A 26,057-nucleotide genomic window follows, 5' to 3' on the forward strand; every position below is an offset into this window, starting at 1 on the left:
TTTATTTTTGGGAGAGAGAGAGAGCGAGCAAGCCTGCACAAGCAGGCGAGGGGTAGAGAGAGGGAGACACAGAATCCGAAGCAGATTCCAGGCTCCAAACTGCCAGTGCAGAGCCCAATGTGGGGCTCGAACCCACTAACTGTGAGATCATGACCTGAGCCAAAGTTGGGACACTTAACCGACTGAGCCATCCAGGTTACCCCTACTTGAAATATTTTAACGCAAAGAATGCTTCAGTGTTTATATGTATACAACATTTATATGCAAGTTTTAAGAGCAATATGAATCTTCTGAGGAAAAATCCTCAGCTGACAGTTTGGACTCATACTGAATCCTTCATGCATTCTCACGGGACCCTGGCCAAATTTTCTGCATGTTTTTCTACCAAAAAAAATTTTTTTGGCTGGTATGTTTGTACCAAACACTTAGTATGCAGATCCTTAGGCTCCACCTGCCTCTTACACAATATACCAAGAACGAGCACTGCCAGGCTCTGATGGGCATCAGCACACATTCTGTGCCTTGAGCCTCTCCCCTCTAAGCCCTGGGTTGTCATGTTGATGGCAACATGTGAAACGCCTCAACACCAAAACACACATGCACAGCCAGATTCCCTTTATATGATGACTATATGTGTGTCACCAATTCTGTGTGGTCAGAAACTATATAGTCATATGATCTGTACACAGTTGTGTGTCCCTGCGTTGTTTGACTGTGGGGGTGTTGGCCATTATTGCGTCTGTTGAGAGTGTGGTCAGGGTGGAAGGTCTACATGTGATTGTCAGAACATGTTATCAGATTGTGTGTGTCGAGGGCGTTTTGTTCACCGTGGGATCAGTGCATGCAGGAGGTGAAAAGCAAGGTCTGCCTGGCAACAGTCAAACCCCGGAGCACCAGTAAGTCCACTACAGGCCCACAGGCCACTGGGAAGCCTGGGAGAAGGGAAAGTAGCATCGTGGCATCAGGCCTGTGAGACTTGTTAGGGCCGTGGTGAAGGAAAGGCCAGATCCTGACCAGTGTGAAACTGGAATCCAGGGTCTGAATGGTTCAGAGATGGGGAAATCTGTGTGCACCAGTGATGGGGGCTGTGAGTGGCAGAGTTGTTAAGTTTGAACACACCGGTGCGGGGCAGTCATCAACACATGTAATGGAGGGGCGCCTGGGTGGCTCAGTCGAGTGAGCATCTGACTCTTGATTTTGGCTTAGGTCATGATCTCAGTTCGTGAGTTTGAGCCTCACATCGGGCTCTGCACTGACAGCGTAGAGCCTGGCTTGGATTTTCTCTCTCCCCCTCTTGTCCCTCCCCTGGTCATGCTCTCTCTCCTTCTCCCTCTCCAAAATAAATAAATATTAAAATGTTTTTTTGAACTATTATTTTTCTTCAATCGTTTGGTGGCCTATGATGGCACGTTTTGAGGCAGTGGCAGAGTGATCACACTCATTCTGGAGCTGCGGGTTGGATCCTGAAAACTGGGAGAGCCAGAATAGAGAGTTCCTTCCAAAGTCAGCTCTCCCAGGTCATGCTCTGTAGCGCCTGGCCAAGAAAAGAAAAGAAACATTACTTGTCCCCATTGCCAACTGAAAACAAGAGCTGCAACGAGAGGCAGATGAGTGTTTACTTGGGATTAAAGATTTGCAGTTTGGGGAGCACCGATTCCAGCAGTAAACAGAAAAGTGTCCTATCTGTGGGGTGAAAGCAAGGGCTTTATAGGAGAACGAGGAAGAGGGGCAATTACATGGCTTGGGTAAAAGAGAAAAAAAAATTACTCATTGCTACTAACAGGCAGTAACTATGACCAATTCTGGAGAATGTCTCATGGAAACTTGCCAAGAGTATGTTATTCTGCTGCTTTGGGATGAAGTGTGCGGTGTACCTCTGTGAAGTCCGTCCATCTCATCTAACGTGTCACTTATGGTAGATGTTATCTGATTTTTGTCCGAATGATTCGTTCATTGATGAAAGTGTGTATTAACATCCCCCTTCTACTGCATAACTGTCTCTCCCTTGACATCTGTTCGTATTTGTTTTATATATGTAGGTGCTCCTATGTTGAGCGCATAAATATTTATAGATGTTATATCCTGTTGTTGAATGGACCCCCTTATTGTTAGGTAATACCCTTTTTGTTTCAATAATGGCATTTTAAAATGAAAATTTATACAGGGTTCAGTCACAAACTATCTATATAAGAATCTTTAATTCATCATTACGACCTACATACGTGGTTAACAATATGTAGTAATGACGCATCATCTTGTGTTCTATGTTTTTCAGTTAATATTCAAAGACACTTTCTAGTTGAATCCAATCATAATTACTATTGCTGCATGAAAAATAGGACCCTGACCAACATAATGGATTTTTCAGCAACAAGTTTGCCTCATATGCAGTTCCAAGAACTACTGCAAAAAAATTATTGTTACAAAATACTGAATTTAGAATTCCCAGATGATGTCACAATTCTACATATCTTTCTTATATTTTTATAATAAGAGGCCATTAGGCAAAATTACAATTTAATGACTAAACTCTATTAAGACATTCTTGATAAATGTTTTTCCTAGTCAGGGATTTCTAATGCAAAGTCTAACGTTTCATCTGATTCTATCAATGTATATATACAGTGTGAGAAACTACATGTTGACTACGGAATTAAAATCACTGAAGACTTTCATTCATTCACTATTATATAGAGTGTGAAACTTCACATGCCTACAACAGTTTTTCTACTAGTAAAAGTTTTCCATGCATATAATAATGAATAACTTCTTCAGCATTAATTTTTCTGTTATTGTCCTGGAGTGATCTCCTTCTGTAAAGATTTTCCTGTGTAATTTCCCATTTAAGGGAGATTAGATTATTATTCATACTGGATTTTCTTGTCCACCCTATGACCAGAGACCAGCTAATGTCTCTTCCTCCTTGATTATAAATATAGGGTTCCTCCACATGCAGTTCACTCATGTTATGTAAGGATAAATTAAAAATGAAGGCATTTCCATAATGAATATGACCATAGAACTTCCCCCACATGAGTCTTGTGGTTGATATTACGTTAGAGCTGTGGCTAAAGGCACTTCCATGTTCACTCACTATAATTAAAGTGAGTTCCCTCATGGTCTCTAAGATCGGAGCTTGTAACAAAGGCTTTTCCACATAGATGACAAATATATTGTTCCTCTCCAGTGTGAGTCCCCTCATGGTCTCTAAGATCAGAATTTGTAACAAAGGCTTTTCCACATAGATGACATATATATTGTTCCTCTCCAGTGTGAGTCCCCTCATGGTCTCTAAGATCAGAATTTGTAACAAAGGCTTTTCCACATAGATGGCATATATATTGTTCCTCTCCAGTGTGAGTGTCCTCATGGTCTCTAAGATCAGAGTTTGTAACAAAGGCTTTTCCACATAGATGACATATATATTGTTCCTCTCCAGTGTGAGTTCCTTCATGGTCTCTAAGATCAGAGCTTGTAACAAAGGCTTTTCCACATAGATGACATATATACTGTTCCTCTCCAGTGTGAGCTCTCTCATGTTTTCTAAGACAAGAGCTTTGAACAAAGGCTTTTCCACATAGATGACATGTATATGGTTTCTCTCCAGTGTGAATCCTCTCATGTTCTCTAAGATAAGAGCTTTGAACAAAGGCTTTTCCACATAGGTGACATGTATATGGTTTCTCTCCAGTGTGAGTTTTCTCGTGCTTTCTAAGATTAGAGCTTGTAACAAAGGCTTTTCCACATAGATGACATTTGTATGGTTTCTCACCAGTGTGAGTTCTCTCATGTTCTCGAAGATTAGAACTTTGAACAAAGGATTTTCCGCATAGATGACATGTATATGGTTTCTCACCAGTGTGAGTTCTCTCATGTTTTCTAAGACAAGAGCTTGTAACAAAGGCTTTTCCACATAGATGACATTTATATGGTTTCTCTCCGGTGTGAGTTCTCTCATGGTCTCTAAGATAAGAACTTTGAACAAAGGCTTTTCCACATAGATGACATTTGTATGGTTTCTCTCCACTGTGAGTTCTCTCATGTTCTCGAAGATTAGAGCTTGTAACAAAGGCTTTTCCACATAGATGACAAGTGTATGGTTTCTCTCCAGTGTGAGTTCTCTCGTGGTCTCTAAGATTAGAGCTTTGAATAAAAGCTTTTCCACATAGATGACATGCATATGGTCTCTCTCCAGTGTGAGTTCTCTCATGTTTTCGAAGACAAGAGCTTGTAACAAAGGCTCTTCCACATATAGGACATTTATACGGTTTCTCTCCAGTATGAATTCTCTCATGGTCTCTAAGACAAGAGCTTTGAACAAAGGCTTTTCCACATAGATGACACTTATATGGTTTCTCTCCACTGTGAGTTCTCTCATGTTCTCGAAGATTAGAGCTTGTAACAAAGGCTTTTCCACACTGATGACATGTATATGGTTTTTCTCCGGTGTGAGTTCTCTCATGTTCTCGAAGATTAGACCTAGTAACGAAGCCTTTTCCACATAGATGACATTTAAATGGTTTCTCTCCAGTGTGAGTTCTCTCATGTCGTTTAATGGAACTTCGAACAAAGGCTTTGCCACATAGACGACATTCATAAGGCTTCTCTCCAGTATGAATTCGCTTATGTCTAGTTAAAGATGAAAAATACCTGAAGCGCCTCCCACACTGATTACAAGCAAATGGATTCTCTCCTGTGTGAGTTATTTTATGAGTACGAAGGTTGGCATTTCGGGTGAAGTGTTTTCCACATTCATTACATTTATAGGGTTTCCGTACAGTGTGAGTTAAGACATGTTGAGTCAATGTGTACGTGTGAGTAAAAACTTCATCGAACCCACTATATATGGAGAGGTCTTCTCCCGTGTGACATTTCTGCTGTCGGGAAAGAGATGGAAGACTGTTATAGGACTTCTCCCAAAAATGCATGCACCCAGTTCTCTACCTATGAATTCCAGGCTGACCACTCAGTGATAATCTCCAACTAAAACCTTCCCCAGATCACTTACATATACATGGGGCATTCATCTCCAGCATGCACATTTTTACCCTTTGTAGCATCTTTATTGGAGGGCTGAGAGTTTATGAAGATATCATTACGTGTCATGCCAATAAACCATAGTTATACAATTATCCGCTTATCAGAATAATTTTATCTTAAGTCCAGGATAATTTCTTCCCCATATTTAAATTTTCAATCACATTCTCTGAGAAGGTACTTATATCAAACTGTGACAATCGTTATATGATCCTTCTAAATTGATAATTTAGGCTCCTCCCAGGCCTTGAACGTGGATAGGCAAGGTTCCTCCTCATGACACTTACTACTGTCCAGCAGTTAGGTGGGTCGTTCATGCAGATATCTTGCATAGGTATTATTTCTTGCTTGTTATGGCTGTTTTTCATGCCTAAAATAATTGAGGAAAAAAAGAAATAAACCTAAGAAATACCTTGAGTAGGAAATTAAAGTGTTGAAAAGCTCATGAGACCAGGTAAGCACACGTGACCAAATGATGTGAAATTGAGGAAAATACTGGTGAACAGACATATATTTTAGAATAATATCAATTAGAACAAAACTCAATGTTTAAGTTAAAGAAGAATAAAATAATGATGGGCTGTTGCAGAGAATATCAAGAGTGGAAATCCTAAAAGAAATCATGACAAAGACCACAATGTGAAATTTTACCTCCAACGAGGACAGGAACATTTGCTTGCCTGAGGTGAAATGTAAGTACAGGTACATGAAGAGAAACTGATATGGAAGAAATAATGACACAGTCTGAGGAATGTTGTCTCATTGGCCACTCACAGTTTCTGAAGCTGTCGTTCACTCAAGGAAATCTGCACTGACATCAATAAGACCCTGCTTACTCACTAGCCTTCTCACACTGAGCGCATGTCTGCAGCTCACCTGGACTCCAGCCTTGGGGAGGTCCTCTTTCTTCCCTCCACAGCTCCCCTCTTTGCTCCCACTGGGAGATCACATCTGATCTGAAGAAATGACACCCTATATCAATGGAGAATGGTATGTGAATTTTCAGTTCTGTGCCAAGAACAGCGCCTGATGTTCTACTGTACAGGCAACCAAGGAAGAACATGAGCGTGGAAGAACAGCCCAGAAAATAACACCTTGAACACTAAAAACATTGATAAATGTTCTCAGCCTGACACTGCACCCAAGGACAGTAAGATCTCTGATTGCTGATGCTCCTGCCCAAGCTGAGAGAGAGCAGAAGGCTTAGTGTTTGCATCCAGAAGAAATGAAATGTTCTCACAAGGGGATTAACACTATTTTCAAAGGAATACAATACACATAAGCTCCACCAGAATATTCTGTGGAGTTTTATGTGGAAAGTGATACAAGATGTTATATTTTCTACTGTGCTCACGCTTCATCATACTGCCCAGGACAGAAAATATTCAGGATATTTATTTATTCATTCAAAAAATATTCATTGTATTCCCAGCATTGTTCTGGGTCTTGGAGAAAGTGCAGTAGATACACACTTGTGGCCAAGAAGACTGTATTCAAATTATCATGTAACACACAGGATGAAAGTAAAGAAAGTTACAAATTCCATCTAGTATTCAGAAATGCTACAAAAGATATGAGTTAGGGCAGACAGCTGTATTAGAATATGTGGAAGCTCTCCTGGATACAAGGTTAATAAACAGAAAGATGGATGGATGTATGGAAGGATGGATGAATGAATGAATAGATGGTGACAGACTCACCCACAGAGACCAGATGACTAATGTTTTCCAGCGTCACATCTCTGTACAGCGTTCTCTGGGATGTGTCCATCAGGGCCCACTCTTCCTGGGTGAAGTCTACAGCTACATCTTTGTAGGTCACAGATTCCTAAAATATCAGATATTGTTTCAGTAGGGCCAGGCTGAACAATCCCTAGGGGGCAGCTGTCAACATGATAGTGATAGCAGATGGGGGAGCTGTATGAATAGAAAACTGAAACTCCATTTGTGGTTCAAATCAAATGTTCCTACTGTGCCGATCTGCCTTCTGCCCTTCAGACACATTCAAACAGAAATACACACACAATTACTTCATCATAAAGGAATCTCAATATGAAATAACCTGGCAATTTTCCAATAAGCTGGTAATTTTGACATCCTGGGTGGCAATTATAACATAGGTTAAATAGTAAGTACTATTGAGAAGCACTTGGCTGGCTCAGCTGGAAGAGCATGTGACTCTTGGCCTCAGGATCATGAGTTTGGGCGCCAGGCTTGGTGTAGAAATTACTAAAAAAAGAAAAAAATATGTATATATACGTATATACGTATATATATATACACACACACATATATACATATGTAGCGGTACTGAGAGTTCCAGTGAGCTAATGTGCAGATGCTTCTTTTACAGCAAACACTTCATACATACAAGTGTAGGTATATTAACATTAAAGGTAGACACCTATGAAGCAATGCCCAGCATTCTGCAGGATGAACAACTCTCATGCAGAACTTGGGGTCAACAAGTCACACCTCTCATCTTAAAAACTCACTTGTTCTTTATAAGGTATCAGGGCAGACAGGTCCTGCGGTCCGGTTAGGGGCTCCTGAGATGGCTCGTCCGAAGGATGGCCCCACAGTGATCTCTCCTGCAGTGAGCTCTCCATTCTTAACAACAATGATCACTGCATCAATCCTCTGTATGTTAATCCCGTTTTTCTGTTGAAAGGCAATAGAATCCTCTCGATTACTTGTAGCCTCTCTAATCCTTCTAAAATTGCAACAGGATTCTAAATTTGACTCTAGTTTTATCCACATTCTGCCAAATACAGAGTTAATTTTTTGAAAAATACTCCCTAGGCACTGTTTGCAGATTTCCAATTTTAAAAAGTTTAATTATAATGGGGAAAATGGGTGAAAAGGGATAAAGGTAGTAAAGAGGATTTAGTCATCTTTGGAAGTTTCCAGATTAGTCAAGTGTATGTTACCAAACCTTTAGTAAGCTTAAAACTGAGGGGAAAAGAAATGATGGCTGATTTCCTCTCTCATACAAATGTTTCTTGTACTCTCTGGAAAACTGCAGAGCTGACCTGCTCAAAGGCCCGCCTCCTCAGTGGAGTGTAAACTGCTGGTCCTGCTCATCTCTAGCACCTGTCACCACGTGCCGAGGTCACTGCAGCCACTACCATGGCCCACAGGTAAATCACCCCCCAACCAAGCCCATACACTGCATGAGGAAGGAAAACTCTGCATATTTCTTTTCTGCAAGGACATCCTTAAGGAGCATGAGATGCACTGGTGTAAATGCTGGAAAGGAGACTTCTTCCTGATCCATCCCTGACCAACAAAAAGTATCTGCGCGTCCTGGCAACAATGAACTAGAACCCAGACCCTTGAAAACTGCCTGGATGCACTTCGAAGACTTGGGCCAAGAGAAGCCTTCCCAGCCACAGGCAACAGAGGCATCATTCAGGAGAAGGATCGCATATCCACCCACCTGCAGTTGCATCATCAAGAGTTCGGCCACCACGTCTCTTCCTCCGGATTTCCACTCACAGAGAGTGCAAACCATATGCAGGAAAAGCTGGGCAAGGAGAGAGAAGCCAAGAGACTCCAGTCTTACCCACAATTCCCAGACCCCTTGGTCATGAATCCCTGATACGCCTGCATGCAACCCCCCAGCTCCCCCTACAAGAACACGCCACATGCCCTGAGACAATTGCGGGAGCTCTCACTTCTGCTTGGGTCAGAAGTAACAAGGCTTTGGGGCGCCTGGGTGGCGCAGTCGGTTAAGCGTCCGACTTCAGCCAGGTCACGATCTCGCGGTCCATGAGTTCGAGCTCCGCGTCAGGCTCTGGGCCGATGGCTCGGAGCCTGGAGCCTGTTTCCGATTCTGTGTCTCCCTCTCTCTCTGCCCCTCCCCCGTTCATGCTCTGTCTCTCTCTGTCCAAAAATAAATTAAAAACGCTGAAAAAAAAAAAAAAAAAAAAAAGTAACAAGGCTTTGGCTACTGCTGCTCGTCAATAAGATAGAAATATTCTTTTTTATTTTCAGACAAGGCAATGAAAATCATTATTTCTAAGTTAACTGCCAACTTTTTCATAGGGATATTTAATTCCCTCCCTGAACCCCAAACCTAAAAGTGCCTGACTTAGAAAACGTACAATGCAGAGGTTTTGTTTTATAAGGGAATATATTTGTTCAATCTGACATTTTAGTAAAGTTGTCACTGGAATATTGTTGTATATTAGTCATCACCACAAATGAGACCCCAGCATTTCATAAATTGTATATTTAAACATATTGGTAAACTGAATTCTTACCAAAATTTTGTTTCTACTTAAATGTATTTCATGGAAAAATGATTTTGTATCACACACAAAAGTAGACGTAACTCACCTCCTTATACCTGGAGTCCAAAAAATAAGGAAGACAAATTCAAAGTTTAATAATAGGACTCTCTGCTTGGAAACTTAAAAACATTCACTTAATTAATCCTCACAAAGACTCTGCTGATTTCAGCATAGTCACTCCTACGGACTGAATTCCTGTGTCCCCTCCACTCCCACCCAAATCCCTATGTCAAAGCCCTAATTCCCATGATGGTATCTGGACGTGTGGCGTTTTAGAGGTAATTAGGTTTAGATGAGGTCATGAAAGGAGGTCCCCCATGAAGGGATTGAAGTCATTCTTTTTTTTTTTTTTTATTTTTTTATTTTTGGGACAGAGAGAGACAGAGCATGAACGGGAGAGGGGCAGAGAGAGAGGGAGACACAGAATCGGAAACAGGCTCCAGGCTCCGAGCCATCAGCCCAGAGCCTGATGCGGGGCTCGAACTCACGGACCGCGAGATCGTGACCTGGCTGAAGTCGGACGCTCAACCGACTGCGCCACCCAGGCGCCCCGGGATTGAAGTCATTCTTAGAGGAACAGACCACAGCTCACTTGCTCTCTCTCTACCAAGTTGGGACACAGTGAAAAGACAGGCTTCTGCAAGCCAGGAACTGGTCTGTCTGAATCTGCTGACACCTTGGTCTTGGGAGTTCCTAGTCTTGAGAACTGTGAAAAATAAATGTGGGTTGCTCAAGCCCCCACATATTTTATTATTGCAGCCCAGAATGACATTAACAAATGACAGGAACAGTTTCAGAAAGCATTAGTAATATGAGAAAGTTACATGGTAAGGAATGATACAGCCAGTATTTCAATTATGTTGTTTCCCAAATTCAATTTCTAAACATGGTCACAGGTACAGCCCCCTGCCAGGACTTACCAGGAATTCCCCCCCTCAGATGAAGAATCTGAGATCCCTCCAGCAATCACAGCCTCTCTCATTCCAGCTTGTCCACAGAATCATTCCCCATGCCCAGGTTCTCCTCACACCTGGGAACCTACAATCCTCTGACACCACTTGAAGTCTATCAGCCCCTAATTCCATTCCTTTTAGTGCCCACTTCAATCCCCATGTAATCCTTTCTGCATGCATCCACCCCCCAAAAATAAAAAAAGCTGTTTTATTCTAACTGCATACGCATGACCTATCCCAATGCCTGGTTACATGGCTCGTGCTCAATAACATCTGAGACAAAAAAAAGCGTATTTTGTTAGTTCTGCCTTCTTACCTTCCTTATACGTCCATTTCTTCCACCCACTTACTGACCAACACCCTGTAACAGACAACAGTCATAGATTTCTCAAAATCTAAAAATTCGTATAGTTTTCTTCATACCAGCAACTAATTCTCTGACACTGCCTGGGTGTCCAAGGATTCAGTTCATTCTGACACCATCTTCCTGGAGTCAGCATCAGATCCCACAAGTTCAAAGTCTTAGCCCCATGAGACTTCCTCTACTTCAGATGCCAACCATAAATGTAGTGCCCAGGCCGCCCACATTTTCTGCCGAGAGCATTGTGGATTCAAGGGTTCCCACAATCCCTCAAATTAGGCTTGGCAATTTTCTAGAATGACTCCTAGAATTTAGGAAAACACTTTACTCAGTTTTACTGGTTTATTACAAGGATGAACAGTCAGATGAAGAGGTACACGGGTGAGGTCCAGAAGGGTCCCCAGGGCAGGATCCATCAGTCCCCATGGAGGTGGGCAGGATTACCCTCCAGCAGATGGAAGCTCTCACCAGCCTGCAGGTTGGTCTCCAGTGTTCAAGAGTGTTTCTAGAGCTCAACCTCCATCAACCACTCCCCTCTCCAGAGGCTGCTGGGTGGGGCTAATATCACTTACAAGCACAAATTTCATTCCTAACACTCTCCAGCTTTAACTTCTTCCCTGCTTTCTCACTGGCCTTACAAGAAGGACCTTTAGACCTGCCATCATCTTCAGAAATCCACTAGCCTGCCTCCCCATCCAGTCCACCCAACTCACCTGACTGTAGTTTGCTCTCAGCCCCTGGGACACAAATGGTTTGGCTTCTCTCAGCAATTTTACACAAGTTCTGTTACCAGGGGAGGGGGGAAAGTCTCTAATAGTGCTCCTGCCTACCTCCATGGGGAGTCCTAAGGCTTTGCTCAAATAAGTTTTTAGGAAACTGACTAAAACATCTGTATTTTCTACTACAAGTTTTCCTAAAAGATATGACATCCTTTGGGATTCTGTACACAAAGTTTTCTTGTTTTTTAAAAATTTCTTTAAATGATCTCTTCTAAATGAGCTTTTAAACAACGCAGGATCTGACCACGTATCCTTTTTACTCTCTAATAGAGCTCCACTCTCTGTGTGGCACAAGCCTGGTCCACAGTCTCCTACCGCAGACACTCCTTTCTGATGAGCAGAAGCCCTCATTGCCTCAAGGATGGTGCAGTGTGACCAGGCTGGCAAGACAGGAACGTGTCAGAGAACCAGGGAAACGAGAACCTGATTACCTTAAATTCCCGCTGTAAAAATTATGCTCCCTTTTGAGAGTTACTAGAGGTTCACTTTTATATTTGATACAAACACATTAAGAAGAAAAAAAGGACAAACTGTTCTTTTGGGAACCAAATGCCTGTGCCTGAAATGAAAATACATTGCCTGATTTTCCTTCACAAGTAATTTATTCTTTTATATATGAAGACAGATCCTAAGACGTATATACTTTTTCGTATTATTCAAAAATAGTTGAAACACATCCTATGTATGGGAAAATGAACATTGAAGGTATAATTTATTCATGGAACCTATCATATTTTGTGCGTGTAGAGCATGGCAGTCGGTAGCATGTCAACTAAATGTGACTTGGAGAAGAGGAAGGGTCTGCTCTAGGATTTCATTTGCTTGCCTGGAGATGAAGAGGAGGGGGCTGCTGAAGGCGGTGGCCTGGGCCCAGAAGAATAGAGAACCTCTTCTCCTCCAGGTCTTAACTACAGGCAGGCACACTTTGTTGTATTGTGCTTTACAGATACTGCTTTTCACAAAGGTGTGTGGCAACGCCATGTTGCTCGGTGCCATTTTTCCAAGGGCAATTGCTCACATTATCTCTGTGTCACATTTTGGGAATTCTCACAATATTTAAAACATTTTCATTATCATATTTGTTACTGTGGTCTGTGCTCAGTGATCTTTGATGTTACTATTGCAATTGTTTTGGGGTGCCACGAGCTGTGCCCATAGGTGTGGGCTACCTTAATCAGTAAGTGTTGTGTGTATTCTGACTGCTCCACCTACCAGCTGTCCCCCTCCTCCTCTCCTGGGGCCTCTTTTCCATGAGACAGCCCTACACCGGCCTCCTAAGTGTTCAAGGTCTGTCCCGTTAAATCAAGAGCTAGAAATGAATGAGCTTCGTGAGAAAGGCACGCTGAAAGCAGAGACAGGCTGAAAGCTAGGTGTCTTGTGCCAAAAAGTCAGCCAAGCTGTGAATGCAAAGGAAGAGTCCTTGAAGGAAATTAAAAATGCAACTCCAGTGAACACATGGGTGATAAGAATGTGAAGTGAGGGGAGCCTGGGTGGCTCAGTCAGTTAAGCGTCCGACTTCGGCTCAGGTCACGATCTCACGGTTCATGGGATCCGGCCCCGTGTCGGGCTCTGTGCTGACAGCTCAGAGTCTGGAGCCTGCTTAGGATTTTGTGTGTGTCTCTCTCTCTCTGCCCCTCCTCTGCTCGTGCTCTGTCTCTATCTCAAAAATAAATACACATTAAAAAAAAGAAAGTGAACTGAAACAGACCTATTGTAGATATGGAGAAGGTTTGTGTGGTCTGTATAGAAGGTCACCATTCCCTGAAGCCAAAGCCTAATCCAGAGCAAGGCCCTGACTCTCTTCAATTAATTCTCTGAAGGATGAGGGAGGTGAAGAAACTTCAGAAAAACATCTGATGCGAGCAGAGGATGGTTGGTGGGAGTAAGGAAAAGAAGTCTCCATAACATAAAACTGCAAGGTGAGGCAGCGAGTGCTGATACAGAAGCTGCAACCAGTTATCCAGAGGATCTGGCTGAGACAATTCATGCTGGTGGCTGCACCGACCAACAGCTTTTAAGTTGGAAAATCTACTGGAAGCCTTCTGTTGGAAGATGCCATCCAGGACTTTCATAGCCAGAGAGAAGTCAGTGGCTGGCTTCAAAGCTGCAAAGTACAGACTGACTCTCGTTAGGAGCTAATGCGGCTGGTGACTAAGTTGAAGCCAATGCCCATGTATCATCCTGAAAATCCTGGAGCCCTTAAGAATTATACTAAATCTACCCTGGCTGAGCTCCATCAACAGACAACAAAGGCCGGATGATAGCGCATCTCTTTACAATGTGGTTTGCTGAGTATTTTAAGCCCACTGTTGAGACCTACTGCTCAGAAAAAATAACCTTTTCAAAATATCACTGCTCATTGACAATGCACCTGGTCACCCAAGAACTCTGATGGAAATGGACAATAAGATTACTGTAGTTTTCATGCCTGCTAACACGACATCCATTCTGCAGAATGGCAGGGGCAGTGGGGTCAGACATATGGATTCAAGACCCAGAATGTTGGTAAATTATACAGGAATAAAAACTTACAAAGATTTCTATAAGAAAATAAATCCAAAAACATATATAAGAGATTCCCCTTTTTGAATTTAAGGCAGTTCTTCTTTTTTTATTTAACGTGTATTTATTTGTGAAAGAAAGAGGGAGAGAGTGAGAGAGGCAGGGAGAGCAGAGGGGCAGAGACACATACACAGAATCTGAAGCAGGCTCCAGGCTCTGAGCTGTCAGCACAGAGCCAGACATAGTGCTTGAACCCGTGAACTGTGAGATCATGACCTGAGCTGAAGTCGGATGCTTAACCAGCTGAGCCACCCAAGGGCCCCTAGGCACAGTTGTAAATATGACCTACTTGAATAAATCCTGAAAATATTTGTTGTTAGAAAAGAAAATTTGTTGTAAAAACATGTGTTCAGAGAATGCGGTTCTGAGAAAGTAGAGAAATGATAGTGGCAGGCATTCATGACGAGATCTGGGGAAGAGCCATACAGAGAAGAACAGACAAGTACAAATGTTCTAAGGTGGGACAAGCCAAACAGGACTGTGAATGTGCAAGTGAGTCTAGGCACTGGGATAGAAAGTGACAGTAACAGCCCTCCGGTGACAGCTAATAAGCTAGCTAGGTTTCAGCATTTATTAAATATCTTTTGTGCTGTTTTCATCACTGGCAAAAAGTATTAAAACCAGTTTGTGTAATTTTTAGGCAAACAAAAGACAATATGGAAACTTGTTTTGAAAGGAAAATGGATAGAAGGATTATGATACAATTACTGAGACAGAGCTCCTTATATTTATCCCAATACAATGATATCTGAGGCAGAGAGGAGAAAGCAGACACTGATCTTAAAGTAATAAGATAGAGACACTTATATTGGGTCTGAGATAGTTGGCTTCCTACTGCTGGTTCCTTCTATCGTTTTTAAAATTATTATTATGTTTTATTTATTTATTTAGAGAGAGTGTGAGAGGGGAAGCGGCAGAGTGAGAGGGAGACACAGAATTGAAAGCAGACTCCAGGCTCTGAGCTGTTGGCACAGAGCCCGACGTAGGGCTCAAACCCATGAACCGTGAGATCATGACCTGAGCCAAAGCCGTTTGCAGAATCAACTGAGCCACCCAGGAGCCCGTGGTTCCTTCTACCCTTTAACTCAGCAGTGCAAGATAATTAGTGTTTATCAGACAGAACATAAGCAGCGTTCAATCTGGAAAACAATAAGAGAATATCAAATCCCTAGGCTCTGCCCTGTTGATATATAATTCCCAACGATTTCCCAGGATATCCTAGTTCTTATGTTGCAATGTTTTATGCATCTTTGATATCTACAGGGCTTCTAATGGAAAAGGCAAGCTTCCTTGATGGAAGCTCAATGTGACTGAGAGACAGCTGCTATGTCCCGGTGTCAGGAAGAGGCAGAGTGGCTCAAGGTTTCAATACAGGAGTGGTGGGTCATCTGAAGTTCTGACATCCTGATTTTTGTCTCAGTTATGCAGTCGAGTGTTAACATTCAGTCACAGGACAATGGTCATTCAGGTGAGAGAGGAGATGCTATCTTCAACCTATCAGGTTCAGTCATCCTTTTGAGTCTTTACAGATCACCAATGTGATTTGTCATGTGTTGAGTCAGCTGACATCACTCATCATTGTTCTCCATGCCATTAAAGCATCAATAATCCTTAGGCCTGACCAGCTACTACATTTCAGCAAACGCTACCAGTGGTTTATGTGTGTATGCTCTGTAGCCATGTGTTCAGAGCTCTTTCTTCAGAGAGTTTTGATAACATGCAGATTCACACATGAAAAAGCCAATGCACAAGTCAAAATTCACAGTTATGTGAAATAACTTGTAACCCCAATGAAAAGTGGTTTAATAATAGTTTCCATTATAATAAACAGTACTTATGTAGGGTTGAATGTTCTCCTGAAAAAAGGACCCAGGAAAACAGAGACTTGAAGACACTGTGTACAGAGTTTGGTTTACTCAAGATACCCACCTTTTGGGCTCAGTTACTCATAGGGATATGTACCCCACATAGACCCAAGAAAACTCCATCTAATGTGGAGACTCCCAAGTGCATATTATGTACACACCTAAACACTGAAGATTTAACAGAGAAGGTGGTCTGGAGGCTGGATGGGTCAGAGACAGAATTCTATCACTGGACTCGTAGGTAAGCATAGAGGGAAAAAGAAAAACCAAACGGAGAGTCCAAATGTCAAGGTCACTTAACCACCAATGATGTAAAGTCCTGGCTCCTTAATGGAGTCCACTTCCCAGCAGGTCTGAGTGGAGTAAGTTGAGCTCAGGGGAATGGAGATTTGGAGACTTGGAGGAGCATTGGGTCCCCTTCTTTATAGGACCTCCAGGGTGGTTACTCTTCTGTTGCCTAACAGAAATATATCTCCCAATTTCTGAAATGATTTGAGTTCAAATACTAATATTAAATCAACTTAAAACTTTTGAGAAAGAGGGCACCTGGGTGGCTCAGTTGGTTAAGCATCTATCTGACTTAGGGTCAGGTCATGATCTCATGTTTCATGAGTTTAAGCCCCACATTCAGCTCTCTGTGGTTAGCATGTAGATCGCTTCAGATCCTCTGTCTGTCTGTCTCTTTGTCCCTCCCCTGCTTGCTCGCTCTCTCTCAAAAATAAGTAAACATTAAAAAAAGAAACTATTAAAAAAAGTTTTGAGAAAGCCAGAAGAATGTCTTCTCTTGTAAATAACCTTTGAGAAGTTATGCAGCAGAGTATTTAGAGTCAGGTAGTGCCAAGTTCCAACCAGGATCAGATTTTCCAAAGGAAATATAAAAAAGAGATGTTAACTTACACTTCCATGTTAAAGTTTATGACGTGTACATTGGGGCACCTGGAGAGGCTCAATGGGTTGAGCGTCCAACTCCCGATTTTGGCTTAGGTCATGATCTCATGGTTCATGAGTTTGAGCCCCACACTGGGCTCTTTGCTGACAGTGCAGAGCCTGCCTGGAATTCTCTGTCTCCCTCTCTCTCTGCCCCTCCCCTCTCATGATCTCTCAAAATAAATAAGTCTTTTAAAAAGATATAAATGAAGCTATTTAAATTTGAAAATCTAATTTCCTTACTGATTTTTAATGTTTATGGTGTGAAACCTAGTAATAGGAAACCTCCCTAAAATGGAGTGGGCAGATGTGGCAGGGAAAACTTTCACACCCTAGAACACACAGTCAATTGCAGGCCCAACTGGAAGAGGGACTGGACCCTTTGGGGACTTGGCCTTGCACGTGGATACTACTCAACAAGTCCAGAAGGAGGAAGAGACATTTTCCTTATCCCCCAGAACAACAGTTCAGCCAGTGAGAAACCACCACACTTCAAACTCTGTTTACTCCAATGGACTTTTAGTTCACAGCAACCTTCCCAAATTACCCCTTTTCTCCTTAAAAAAGCAAGCCTCCCCTTGGTTCCCATGCTTCCCTACAGTTTTTCTAAAGCTTTGTTTGTCCCGGATTGCAATTCTCTTTTATTCATTCCCCAATAACCCCATCAGTTGCTGCTAAAATAACAGGCAGTTCTTTTTTTTTTTTTTTTTAAGAGAGGGAGAAAAAGCGAGCGAGCAAGCGCTCTCGCGCAGGGGAGGGAAGAGGGGCGCAGGGAGAGAGACAATCCAAGCATTCTCCACACTCAGCGCGGAGCCCGACTTGGGGTTCGATCCCATGACCCTGCCATCAAGGGATGAAAAATCCAGAGTCCCATGCCCACCGACTGAGCCACCCAGGCGCCCCCTGGCAGTTTTGTTTTTAAGGTTAACAATGGGAAACAAGAAAACATCCCTCTCAAATGTCCTCAGATATTGAAAATTAAATTTTCATCAATTAAAATCAAAATCCACACATTCCCTAAATGGAATCCATTTTACAGGCCTCATTCATTATCCCACCTTGACATAAAGCATTAAGAAACAGAAAACAAAAACAGTGATTAAAATACCCCATACTTCTCTGGGCGCCTGGGTGGCTCAGATGGTTGAGCATCGGAGTTGATTTTGACTCAGGTCATCATCCCAGGGTCTGAGATTCAGCGCTGTATTGGCTAGGTGCCGGGTTGCAGCCTGCTTTGGATTCTGTCCCTCCCTCTGCCCCTCCCCCACTTGCACTCTCTCTAAATACAACAAAAAGAAAAGAAATGAAAGAATATCTCATACTTCTCAAAATAAAAAAACCATCTTCAGATAGCTCTGGGAGTCGCCCCAGGAAAACGTGAAGCTGCAACACCGACGACTTAACCACCCAAAGCGATTCTCGGTGGCACCCACGCTTCTCCCCAAGTCCCGGACACTCAGCCTCCCGCTGAGCAACCCCTGCTCTGGGCCACGTCGCGCTGATCCCGCCGGCTCTCCGCCAACAGCACAGACCCCGCCTGCCCTGGTCGGCCCACTACCCGCGCCAAGGGCGGCCTCCGAGGTCCCGCGAGGCCCGCACCCCCAGCCCGGCGTGTCCAGTCAACGGGCTATACACACACCTGTCACCCTAACGAGGACACATCGGCGCGTTCAGTGCAAGAGGCCCCAGGGCTCTGAGTCTCACCTGGAACTGCCCGAAACAGTCTCTGTAGGTAGAGAAGCAGCAGTAGGATCCCTCGGACACCAAAAACCCACAAACCGACCAGAGCGGCCAGGCTGCCGGCGCGTGGGACGGAAGGAGGGGAGGACCCGGAAAGGCGGGGCGGCACGGGGCCACGCCCCGATCAGGCCCCGCCCCACGCCAGCCACGTCAGGAACCCGCCGGACCTTGGCTCAACTTCTCTAGGCCACGCCCCACGCTGGAAACGTCCTGCACAAGCACCGCCCCTCCACTGACGTACGGTTCCCGCTCTTCGCTCACCTTCTCTAGGCCCCGAATCACGCTGGCCACATCCTACACCGGCCACGCCCATCCGGTGACGTACCCTCCCCGCTCACCCCCCCCCCCCCCCAGACCCCGCGTTACGCTGGCCACGTCCTGGACCGGCCCCGCCCCCACTCTTCTTCCTAGCGCCCGCCCCTCCGCTGACGCCTTGTTGGGTCCTCCACTCACCCTCCCTATACCCCGCCTTACGCCAGGCACGTCTCACGCCGGCCACGCCCCTCCGCTGACTTCCTTTCCCCTCCCCCACAAATCCTCCCAAGCCCCGCCTCAAGCTGACCAATCCCTAACCGGCACCGACCCCGCCCCGCCCCCGCTAAATACCCTAGGCCCTGCCCCTATGCAGACGTTCCCGCTGTCTCACCCTCCCTTAGCCCCGCCCCACGCTGGTCACGTCCTGCAACAGCCCCGCCCCTCAGCTTACCTCCCATTCTGTTCTCTGCTGACCGTCCCTAGACCCCGCCCTACACTGGCTACGCCCTGTACCGACCACGCCCTTCGGTCAACGCCCCTTTCCCCGCTCATCCTCCGTAGCCCCGCCCCTCCGCTTACGTGTCCTTCAGGTTACACTATAACGTCCCCAGGCCCCGCCTATGCCGGCAGCGTCCTAGACCGGGCCCGCCCCATGGCTATGGTCCCGTTCCCGCTGACCGTCCATTGGCCCCGCCCAACGGTCGCCGCGTCATGTATTAGCCCCGCCCCTCCGTTTACGCCCCGACCCAGTTCTTTACTCTCTCCCCAGGTCCCGCCACACGCTGGCCACGTCCTTCACAGGTCCCGCCCCTCCTAACGCTTCTGGCACCCCCCCCTCCCTGAAGTCCTGTCTGAGCCCTATGATCAACCTCCCTAGGCCCGGCCCCTCCGCTGACGTACCTTCCCCGCTTTGCCTCCCTTTGCCCCGCCCCATCTGTGAGACGTCCGGCACCGGCACCGCCTCTCCGCTTACGTACCCTTCTGATTTCTTCTTGCCGTCCCTAGGCCCAGCCCTACGCCGGCTACGCCCCGCACCGGCCCCGCCCTTCCGCTGACGCCGGTCCCCACATCCCCTGCCTAAGTGCCGCCTCACGGTGTCTGCGTCCTGCACAGGCCCCGTTTCCGCTCACCTTCCTTAGGGTCCGCCCCACGCTGGTCACGTCCTACACCGGCCCGGCCCCTCCGCAGACATCCCCTCGTGGTCTCTGCTCTCCCTCCCTAGTCCCCGCCCACGCCGTGTCCTCACTCAGTATATGAAATCTTGGTCTTCATGTTCCCCCACACACACATCCCGCTAGCGCCGGGGCTGCCGCCTCCCGCCCCTGGCCATGACATTCGGCCGACTCCATTCCTCACACAAGACTCACATCCGAGCCATTTTCATCCTCCTGCAGTGAGGCCCTGCCGTCGCCAGGCCTTCCATTCGCGGTCACCTTGTGGGCGAGGCCCCTGGGCCCCGGGCTGGGGGAGGGGACGACCCCGTTGTGTGACACCTCGTGCTGTTCTGTCCCCAAACCTGTTCCCCCGGCCGTACCTGCCAGAGTGTGCCTACATTCCCGATATCCCACTGGAAAGTGAGCTGCTAGGACGTAGACGGCATCCGTTCCGTCGCCGAGTGCCTAGTGGGCGGCGACTTGAGGGAAGAAAGACCGGGAGGGAGACGCCGGGCGACCGCGAAGGGAGAGTGAGTAAAATGAGCAGCCTAGAGGATGCCACGTGGGGGGTCCTGTGCACTGCGGGAAACGGTCCTAGCGGACGGGAGTGCCCGGGCTCGACCCAGCGGGAGCAGCGGAGGGCTGGCAGAGGGGCGGGGGCGGGGGCGGGGGGGTGGGTGGGTAGCAGGGGGCACATCCCAAATGCATTCCCTTTTAACCTTATTGTGTGAGGGTCATGCTAGAAGTCTCCGTGCTTTCCCAGCCTGCGTTAACATTTTGAAAATATTGTTGGGTCCTAAGTAATTTTACACCAATTTCATGTGCACTCCGTGAGGATATTGATCATTTGTTACATTAACAGAACTAGTGTAACAGCTTCCCGTCGTTCTTGTCATCTTTTGACTGAGCTGGCCGTGAGCTAAGGTTTCCAACTGTATTTTCAAGTTTCCTGTGGCCTTTTTGTACAAATGTTCAGGGATGGTACAAGTTGTTCCCTGCCTCCCCCTCCCTCCCCTCAGGACTTAGAAAATTTGTTGTCGTTCTTTAGTGTGCTCACCACCTTCTCAGCGGCTTCTAGTCCAGCAGCAGCCTTTCCAGGCAGGCCTAGAAAGCTTCCCTTGAGATTCCCATTTGGGGCAGTGGCATTTCCCGTGCTCCTGAAGTAACCTAGGAAGTTCTGGATAGGAATTCAGTAGCATAGACACCGTCTCCCACCTTTCCAGGCAGACACTAGTGGCTCTTGGGTCCTCATGGCCACTTAGAATATTTCCAGAGTCAGGCAGAGCATCGGTGAAGTTCGCGGGGGTCCACAGTAACCACAGAAAGTGGTTCCTGGCTTGACTTAGATCCTCCCCCCTTCCCCCGTGGCTCTGATGGGTCAAAATTGCCCTGGCTGCTGTTTTCACTGTTCCCGTGGCCCACTGGAAAAAGAAGCTGAAATACCGGATGTAGGTTGTCTAATGGACCTGGAAAGACGGAGTAAGTGAAAGGGAGTGAGTGAATATCCTATTTTGGTATTCAGTTTTTGCTATGGTACCACACATACAATATCCATTTTTTTCTTCAGATGTGTTTTTCATATGGTACGACTGCAGTGAGCTTGTTTCAGTATTTTTAGAATGGAAATACAAATATGAAATTTATGAGGCTTCTTTTCAAGAAGTGATATCTATGAAGTGTGTACCATGTGTGAGATATGAAAGACCAACAGGCCAACAGTCAGGACAAAGTTTTTATGTTACACATAATGTGTCATGTGTCGTGGAAACCTTATTAGATAATACTTATACCTTATTTAGCATCATTCATTAGAAACAGTTACTTAGGGGCAGCAAGAACTCACTTTCATAGAGCTCAGGGTTTTTGTCATCACTAGGTCAAGTGATGCATGGAAACTATGAAACTTAATGTAAAAAAAGTACTCATGGGTTTTATTTCCTTATGATGTGGTTTCCAAATGGCACATTATATGTTTAGCATAAGGTCCTAGAATAGATTGTCATCCTTATTTCTTATATAATCCAATTCATATCCTAGGAGCAATATTCATTTTTCTTCTCTCTTCTAAAAATACCAGATTACTATTTATATGTGTTCATTTTTCCAAAATGCTGAAAATAGAAATTCACAGACTAGGCTAGGGCATGAAAATTCGTCTGAAAACAATCTGTCATTCAGAGACAATTCTTATTTTGGTTTGTGCATGTGTTTTCCAGGGAAGCTGGACTTAGGATCCATTTCTGCCTGTCTCCAAAGCCCTGCCTATACCAAACATCAGGCCACAGCCCTGTCTCCGTGCTGACTGCCTTTCTGCACTTCCTGCCAGCCACCCTCATGTCTGGACTTCTGGGTTTGTGTTCTTTGTCTGGGGCTGTTGATGGACCACCAGGAGGTCCCTGGGTATCCTTTCAGTGTTTCCCAGGCACTAGAGGATGACTTGGGATGGCATCCCAGGTTCTGACACGTACTTAGAAAATTCTGCACAGGCAGCAGCAGGTAGGCACCGATGTTGAAATGAATTCTTTCCAAGCTGACGGCCAAGAAGGAATTCTTGAGATGTTTTTGGTGCAAAAAAAAAGTGGTTTTGTTAAAGCATGGGAACAGAACCTGTGGGCAGAAAGCACTGCACTGAGATTATGAAGACTGACTACTAGAAGGTTTTCCATCCTGTAGAGGGGAGGGTGACCTTAAGGCTCCAGGAAATTGAGCCTATAGGTTCCTGGAGGTCTATTGTTAACATGGTGTTTTTCTTGTAAATCATTAAGACAGTTAGAAACTGGGCGCCTGGGTGGCTCAGTTGTTTGAGTGCCTGGCTCTTGATTTTGGCTCAGGTCATGATGCCAGGGTCATGGGACTGATCCCTGCCTCGGGGTGCTGGCTGAGCATGGAGCCTGCTTAAGATTCTCTCTCCCTCTGCTCCTGTCCCCTGCTCACGCTCTCTTTCTTAAAAAACAAGCAAACAAAAAAGACAGTTACAAACCCTAGTGGAAGTTTCATACCCAACATGACTGTAAATGATGTTATCTGCATTTCCTTTTGCTTTTGTTTTCCACATCAACTAACTATTTCTTTTCTCCCTGCCTCTGTTCTCAGGCAGTCACCAGTACCTGAGGAATAGTCTACACATCCCATCCTAACTGGGGGATGTTTGTAGCGTGTCTGCTCAGTGTAACTCCTCTCGCATTCTGTACAACGCAGTTTCCCAGAGTCTAGATTAGGAAAGTGAATACAGTGGGGCGCCTGGGTGGCTCAGTTGGTTAAGTGTCTGACTTCAGCCTAGGTCATGATCTTGCTGTTCCCGAGTTTGAGCCCCATGTCCAGCTCTGTGCTGACAGCTCAGAGTCTGGAGCCTATTTCAGATTCTGTGTCTTCCTCTCTCTCTACCCCTCCCCAACTCATGTTCAGTTTCTCTCTCTCAAAAGTAAATAAACATTAAAAAAATGAATGCAGGTGCAACAGAAATTAGCATTAAACTTTTTACCCCCCTCCTTTTTTTTTTGTTTTTGTTTTTTTTTGTTTTTTGGGTTTTTTTTTTGTTTTTTGCTTCAGCTATACAGTTTCTTGCAAGGTAAGAAAGAAATGCAAAGCCGTGTTAGGACATAGGTTGTCATGTGTTTTTGTCTTGAGCAATGTAAAGTTAAATTACTTACCTAAAATATTTTACATGAGGGAAAGTTAAACACAGAATATCAGCCATCATGTTAAATAAAATATGAGATAGGACTAAATAACATTTTACAGAGACCTGGTTTACTCTTTAGAAGAGAAACACACTTCTACAATGTAGAGAGTAACGACATGCAGGAGGTTTTCCTAGTTGTTCCCCTTTTACCTTGCACTGAACCTGTATTACATCATTTTGCTTTAAAAAAATGGAAATGGACTAGGTTAGGTAATTATTAATTGGCAACATGATACTGATATAAAACTGCTTTTGGCCAGAGATACGATAATGGTCAATTTTGGCAACCTAGATAAAGGGAGAAGTTATTATGTCCCCTTCCCAAAATCATTGTGCCAATCTGTGTTCAGCTCACGATCTCAAGTATTTAAAACTTCCGTTTCTATAAATATAAATAGAATAACCTTTTAAAATAGGGTACAAAGTATAAATCCATTTTTTTCTAATTCAGCAAGCACATGGGATATTCTCATTTCTTTTCAGAAGACTACCTGTAGACACACAGATAGACACGGGGCACCAAGTTTGAATGCTACCAGAACAATTTCGTCACAAATTAACATTTTACCAAGTACTAATATACATCATGTCAAAAGAGGAAGTGCACACAGCTGAAATCAAAACCGTTTTTAAAATGCAAATTATCAGTGTGATACATTATTTTGAACAAAGGAGAAACTGGCAATATATGAAGTTGTGTGCTATTAGAAGGCCTGTCCCCTTGCTTAAAACAAATGAGAGAAAGTGACTTTGAAAGCTGGTTAGATATATGTGAAGCTTTAAAAGAACTTAGAAATACACTTTCTGAATTTGGAAAAAACGGTAAGGTACTGGAATACTTCTGTTTGGGGTGTAAATAAAATTTTGGAATTTCAAATATGTTAGTACATCTGTTTTTTCAACTACTTTATATAGAGTTATAAGGAAATGAAACATTAAAAGGCAGTAGAAGCATGTACATAGGGGCCCCATTTCCCCTTGGTGTGCTAAAAAAACTGCATTCAACCCTGTCAATTTGAAGATCTAATTGGCTTTATTAAACGGTTTGTGGGTGGGGGCACATCGCGTCAGGCAAGGAGAGGGGGCTTCTCTGAGCGAAACAGGAAAAGGTTTTTAAAGGCCAAAGGCGGGGATTAAAAAGAAAAAGTGTACTAGCAAGGAATGCGTGTTCAGGCAAAGTTGCCTCTGGGTGGAGGCTGGGGTCCATCTGGACCTGCTCAGACTGCCCCGGAAGTTCCACTTTGGCCTCGCAGACTCCCGCGGTGGCTGTCCTTTGAGCGCCGGCGCCGAGTCCCCCTAAAGCGGCACTGCGAAGGCGGAGAGTGGCCCACGCGGGGACACCCTGGAGCGAGGCTCTGCGTTCCCTGCCTGAGAGGAGCCTCCAGGAGGCGGGGCGCAGCCCCTCCCCAGCCCATAGCCGTCAGTGCGCGTGTCCCCGGTGGTCGCTCTCCAGGGTGCCCCGGCTGGCGCAAAGTGCACGCGCCCCCTGCTGGCCGCAGGGAGCAGCGCAGGGGCTCAGAGCTTCCCGTTTAGTGCTGCCTGGCACCCCTCCTGGTCTTCGTGGGTGTGGATGTTAATGAAATGCACCCGCCGCTCCTGGCTTTGACTGCAATGCACTCACAGACCAGGAATCAAAGCATAAAGTCAGCTTATTAAGGCCAACTGCTTTCCCACCCACTAATAATTAACAGTTGGAATTTGAACATTTAAAAATGCCATTTTTAATAGCCATTTGGCAACCTTCAAATTGAAGTTCCTTTGGCATGAACCTAACGACGTATGTAAAAATCTGCATTCAGTAACATCATAACCCTGCTGAAAGGTCGCAAATAAAACGGAAATGCGGAGATGTTAGTTTTTCATGATCCACAGACTCAATATTCTTAAAATGAGGATTCTTCCTAATTTGATGTACAGATTCAGCTAAGTCCCAATCAAAATGTGAGCAAAGGGATGTGCTAGAATACACAACATAGGACTGAGGAACAAAGCTAAAGAACTCACACACCCACATTCCAAGACTTACATAAGTATACATAATGAAGTGAGTGATCTTGGCGAGGAGCTAGATGCAGATGATGAAGTTTTGGGGTGATGGTGGGGTGGTCCAGAGCCGATGGCCAAGAAAGAATTCCTGAAGATGTCTTTGGTGCAAAAAGGCGATTTTGTTAAAGCATGGGGACAGGACCCACGGGCAGGAAGAGCTGTTTGGGGTCATGAGGAGTAACTCATTCTATACCCTCAGGTTGGGAGGGGGGCAGGGATAGAGTAAGTCTCTAAGGTATATTGGAAGCAAGGTTTCCAGGGCCTTGAGGGGCTAGCTGTTGCTAGGGAAATGCCATTTGTTACCGTTTAATAAAACCCCAGTCATGAGACCCTTCAGATGTATATGGGGGGGGCGGGGGTGGGGGCATACGCTTGGAGTATGATTGCCAGCATATATCTTGG

The 26,057-nt window shown here is 45.0% G+C and overlaps 1 protein-coding gene and 1 long non-coding RNA gene across 13 annotated transcripts; one reads left to right on the forward strand and one right to left on the reverse strand.

Annotated features, from left to right (window-relative positions):
* Positions 1-20,464, reverse strand: LOC131506291 (zinc finger protein 596-like). Of its 12 annotated transcripts, none has more exons than XM_058719759.1 (8): positions 18,483-18,869; positions 10,601-10,645; positions 8,476-8,562; positions 7,532-7,697; positions 6,738-6,864; positions 5,914-6,009; positions 5,325-5,407; positions 1-4,877 (listed from the first exon to the last, which is right to left on the reverse strand). In XM_058719759.1, the coding sequence occupies exons 4-8, from the start codon at positions 7,643-7,645 to the stop codon at positions 3,087-3,089; spliced, it is 2,211 nt and encodes a 736-aa protein (XP_058575742.1). In that variant the 5' UTR covers positions 7,646-7,697; positions 8,476-8,562; positions 10,601-10,645; positions 18,483-18,869; the 3' UTR covers positions 1-3,086. The 12 variants fall into 12 exon arrangements, with proteins under 12 accessions (XP_058575742.1, XP_058575740.1, XP_058575743.1 ...); XM_058719757.1 differs by having other exon boundaries at positions 10,252-10,645; XM_058719760.1 differs by lacking the exon at positions 18,483-18,869 and adding an exon at positions 8,069-8,205 and having other exon boundaries at positions 10,252-13,512.
* An 844-nt stretch (positions 20,465-21,308) lies between these two features.
* LOC131506302 (uncharacterized) lies at positions 21,309-24,486 on the forward strand. Its single transcript, XR_009258846.1, has 2 exons — positions 21,309-21,406; positions 22,144-24,486. It is a non-coding gene; the product is annotated as an uncharacterized LOC131506302 (long non-coding RNA).
* The last annotated feature ends 1,571 nt before the right edge of the window (positions 24,487-26,057 follow it).

This window comes from Neofelis nebulosa, chromosome 3 (genome assembly GCF_028018385.1).
Source record: "Neofelis nebulosa isolate mNeoNeb1 chromosome 3, mNeoNeb1.pri, whole genome shotgun sequence".
NCBI lineage: Eukaryota > Metazoa > Chordata > Mammalia > Carnivora > Felidae > Neofelis > Neofelis nebulosa.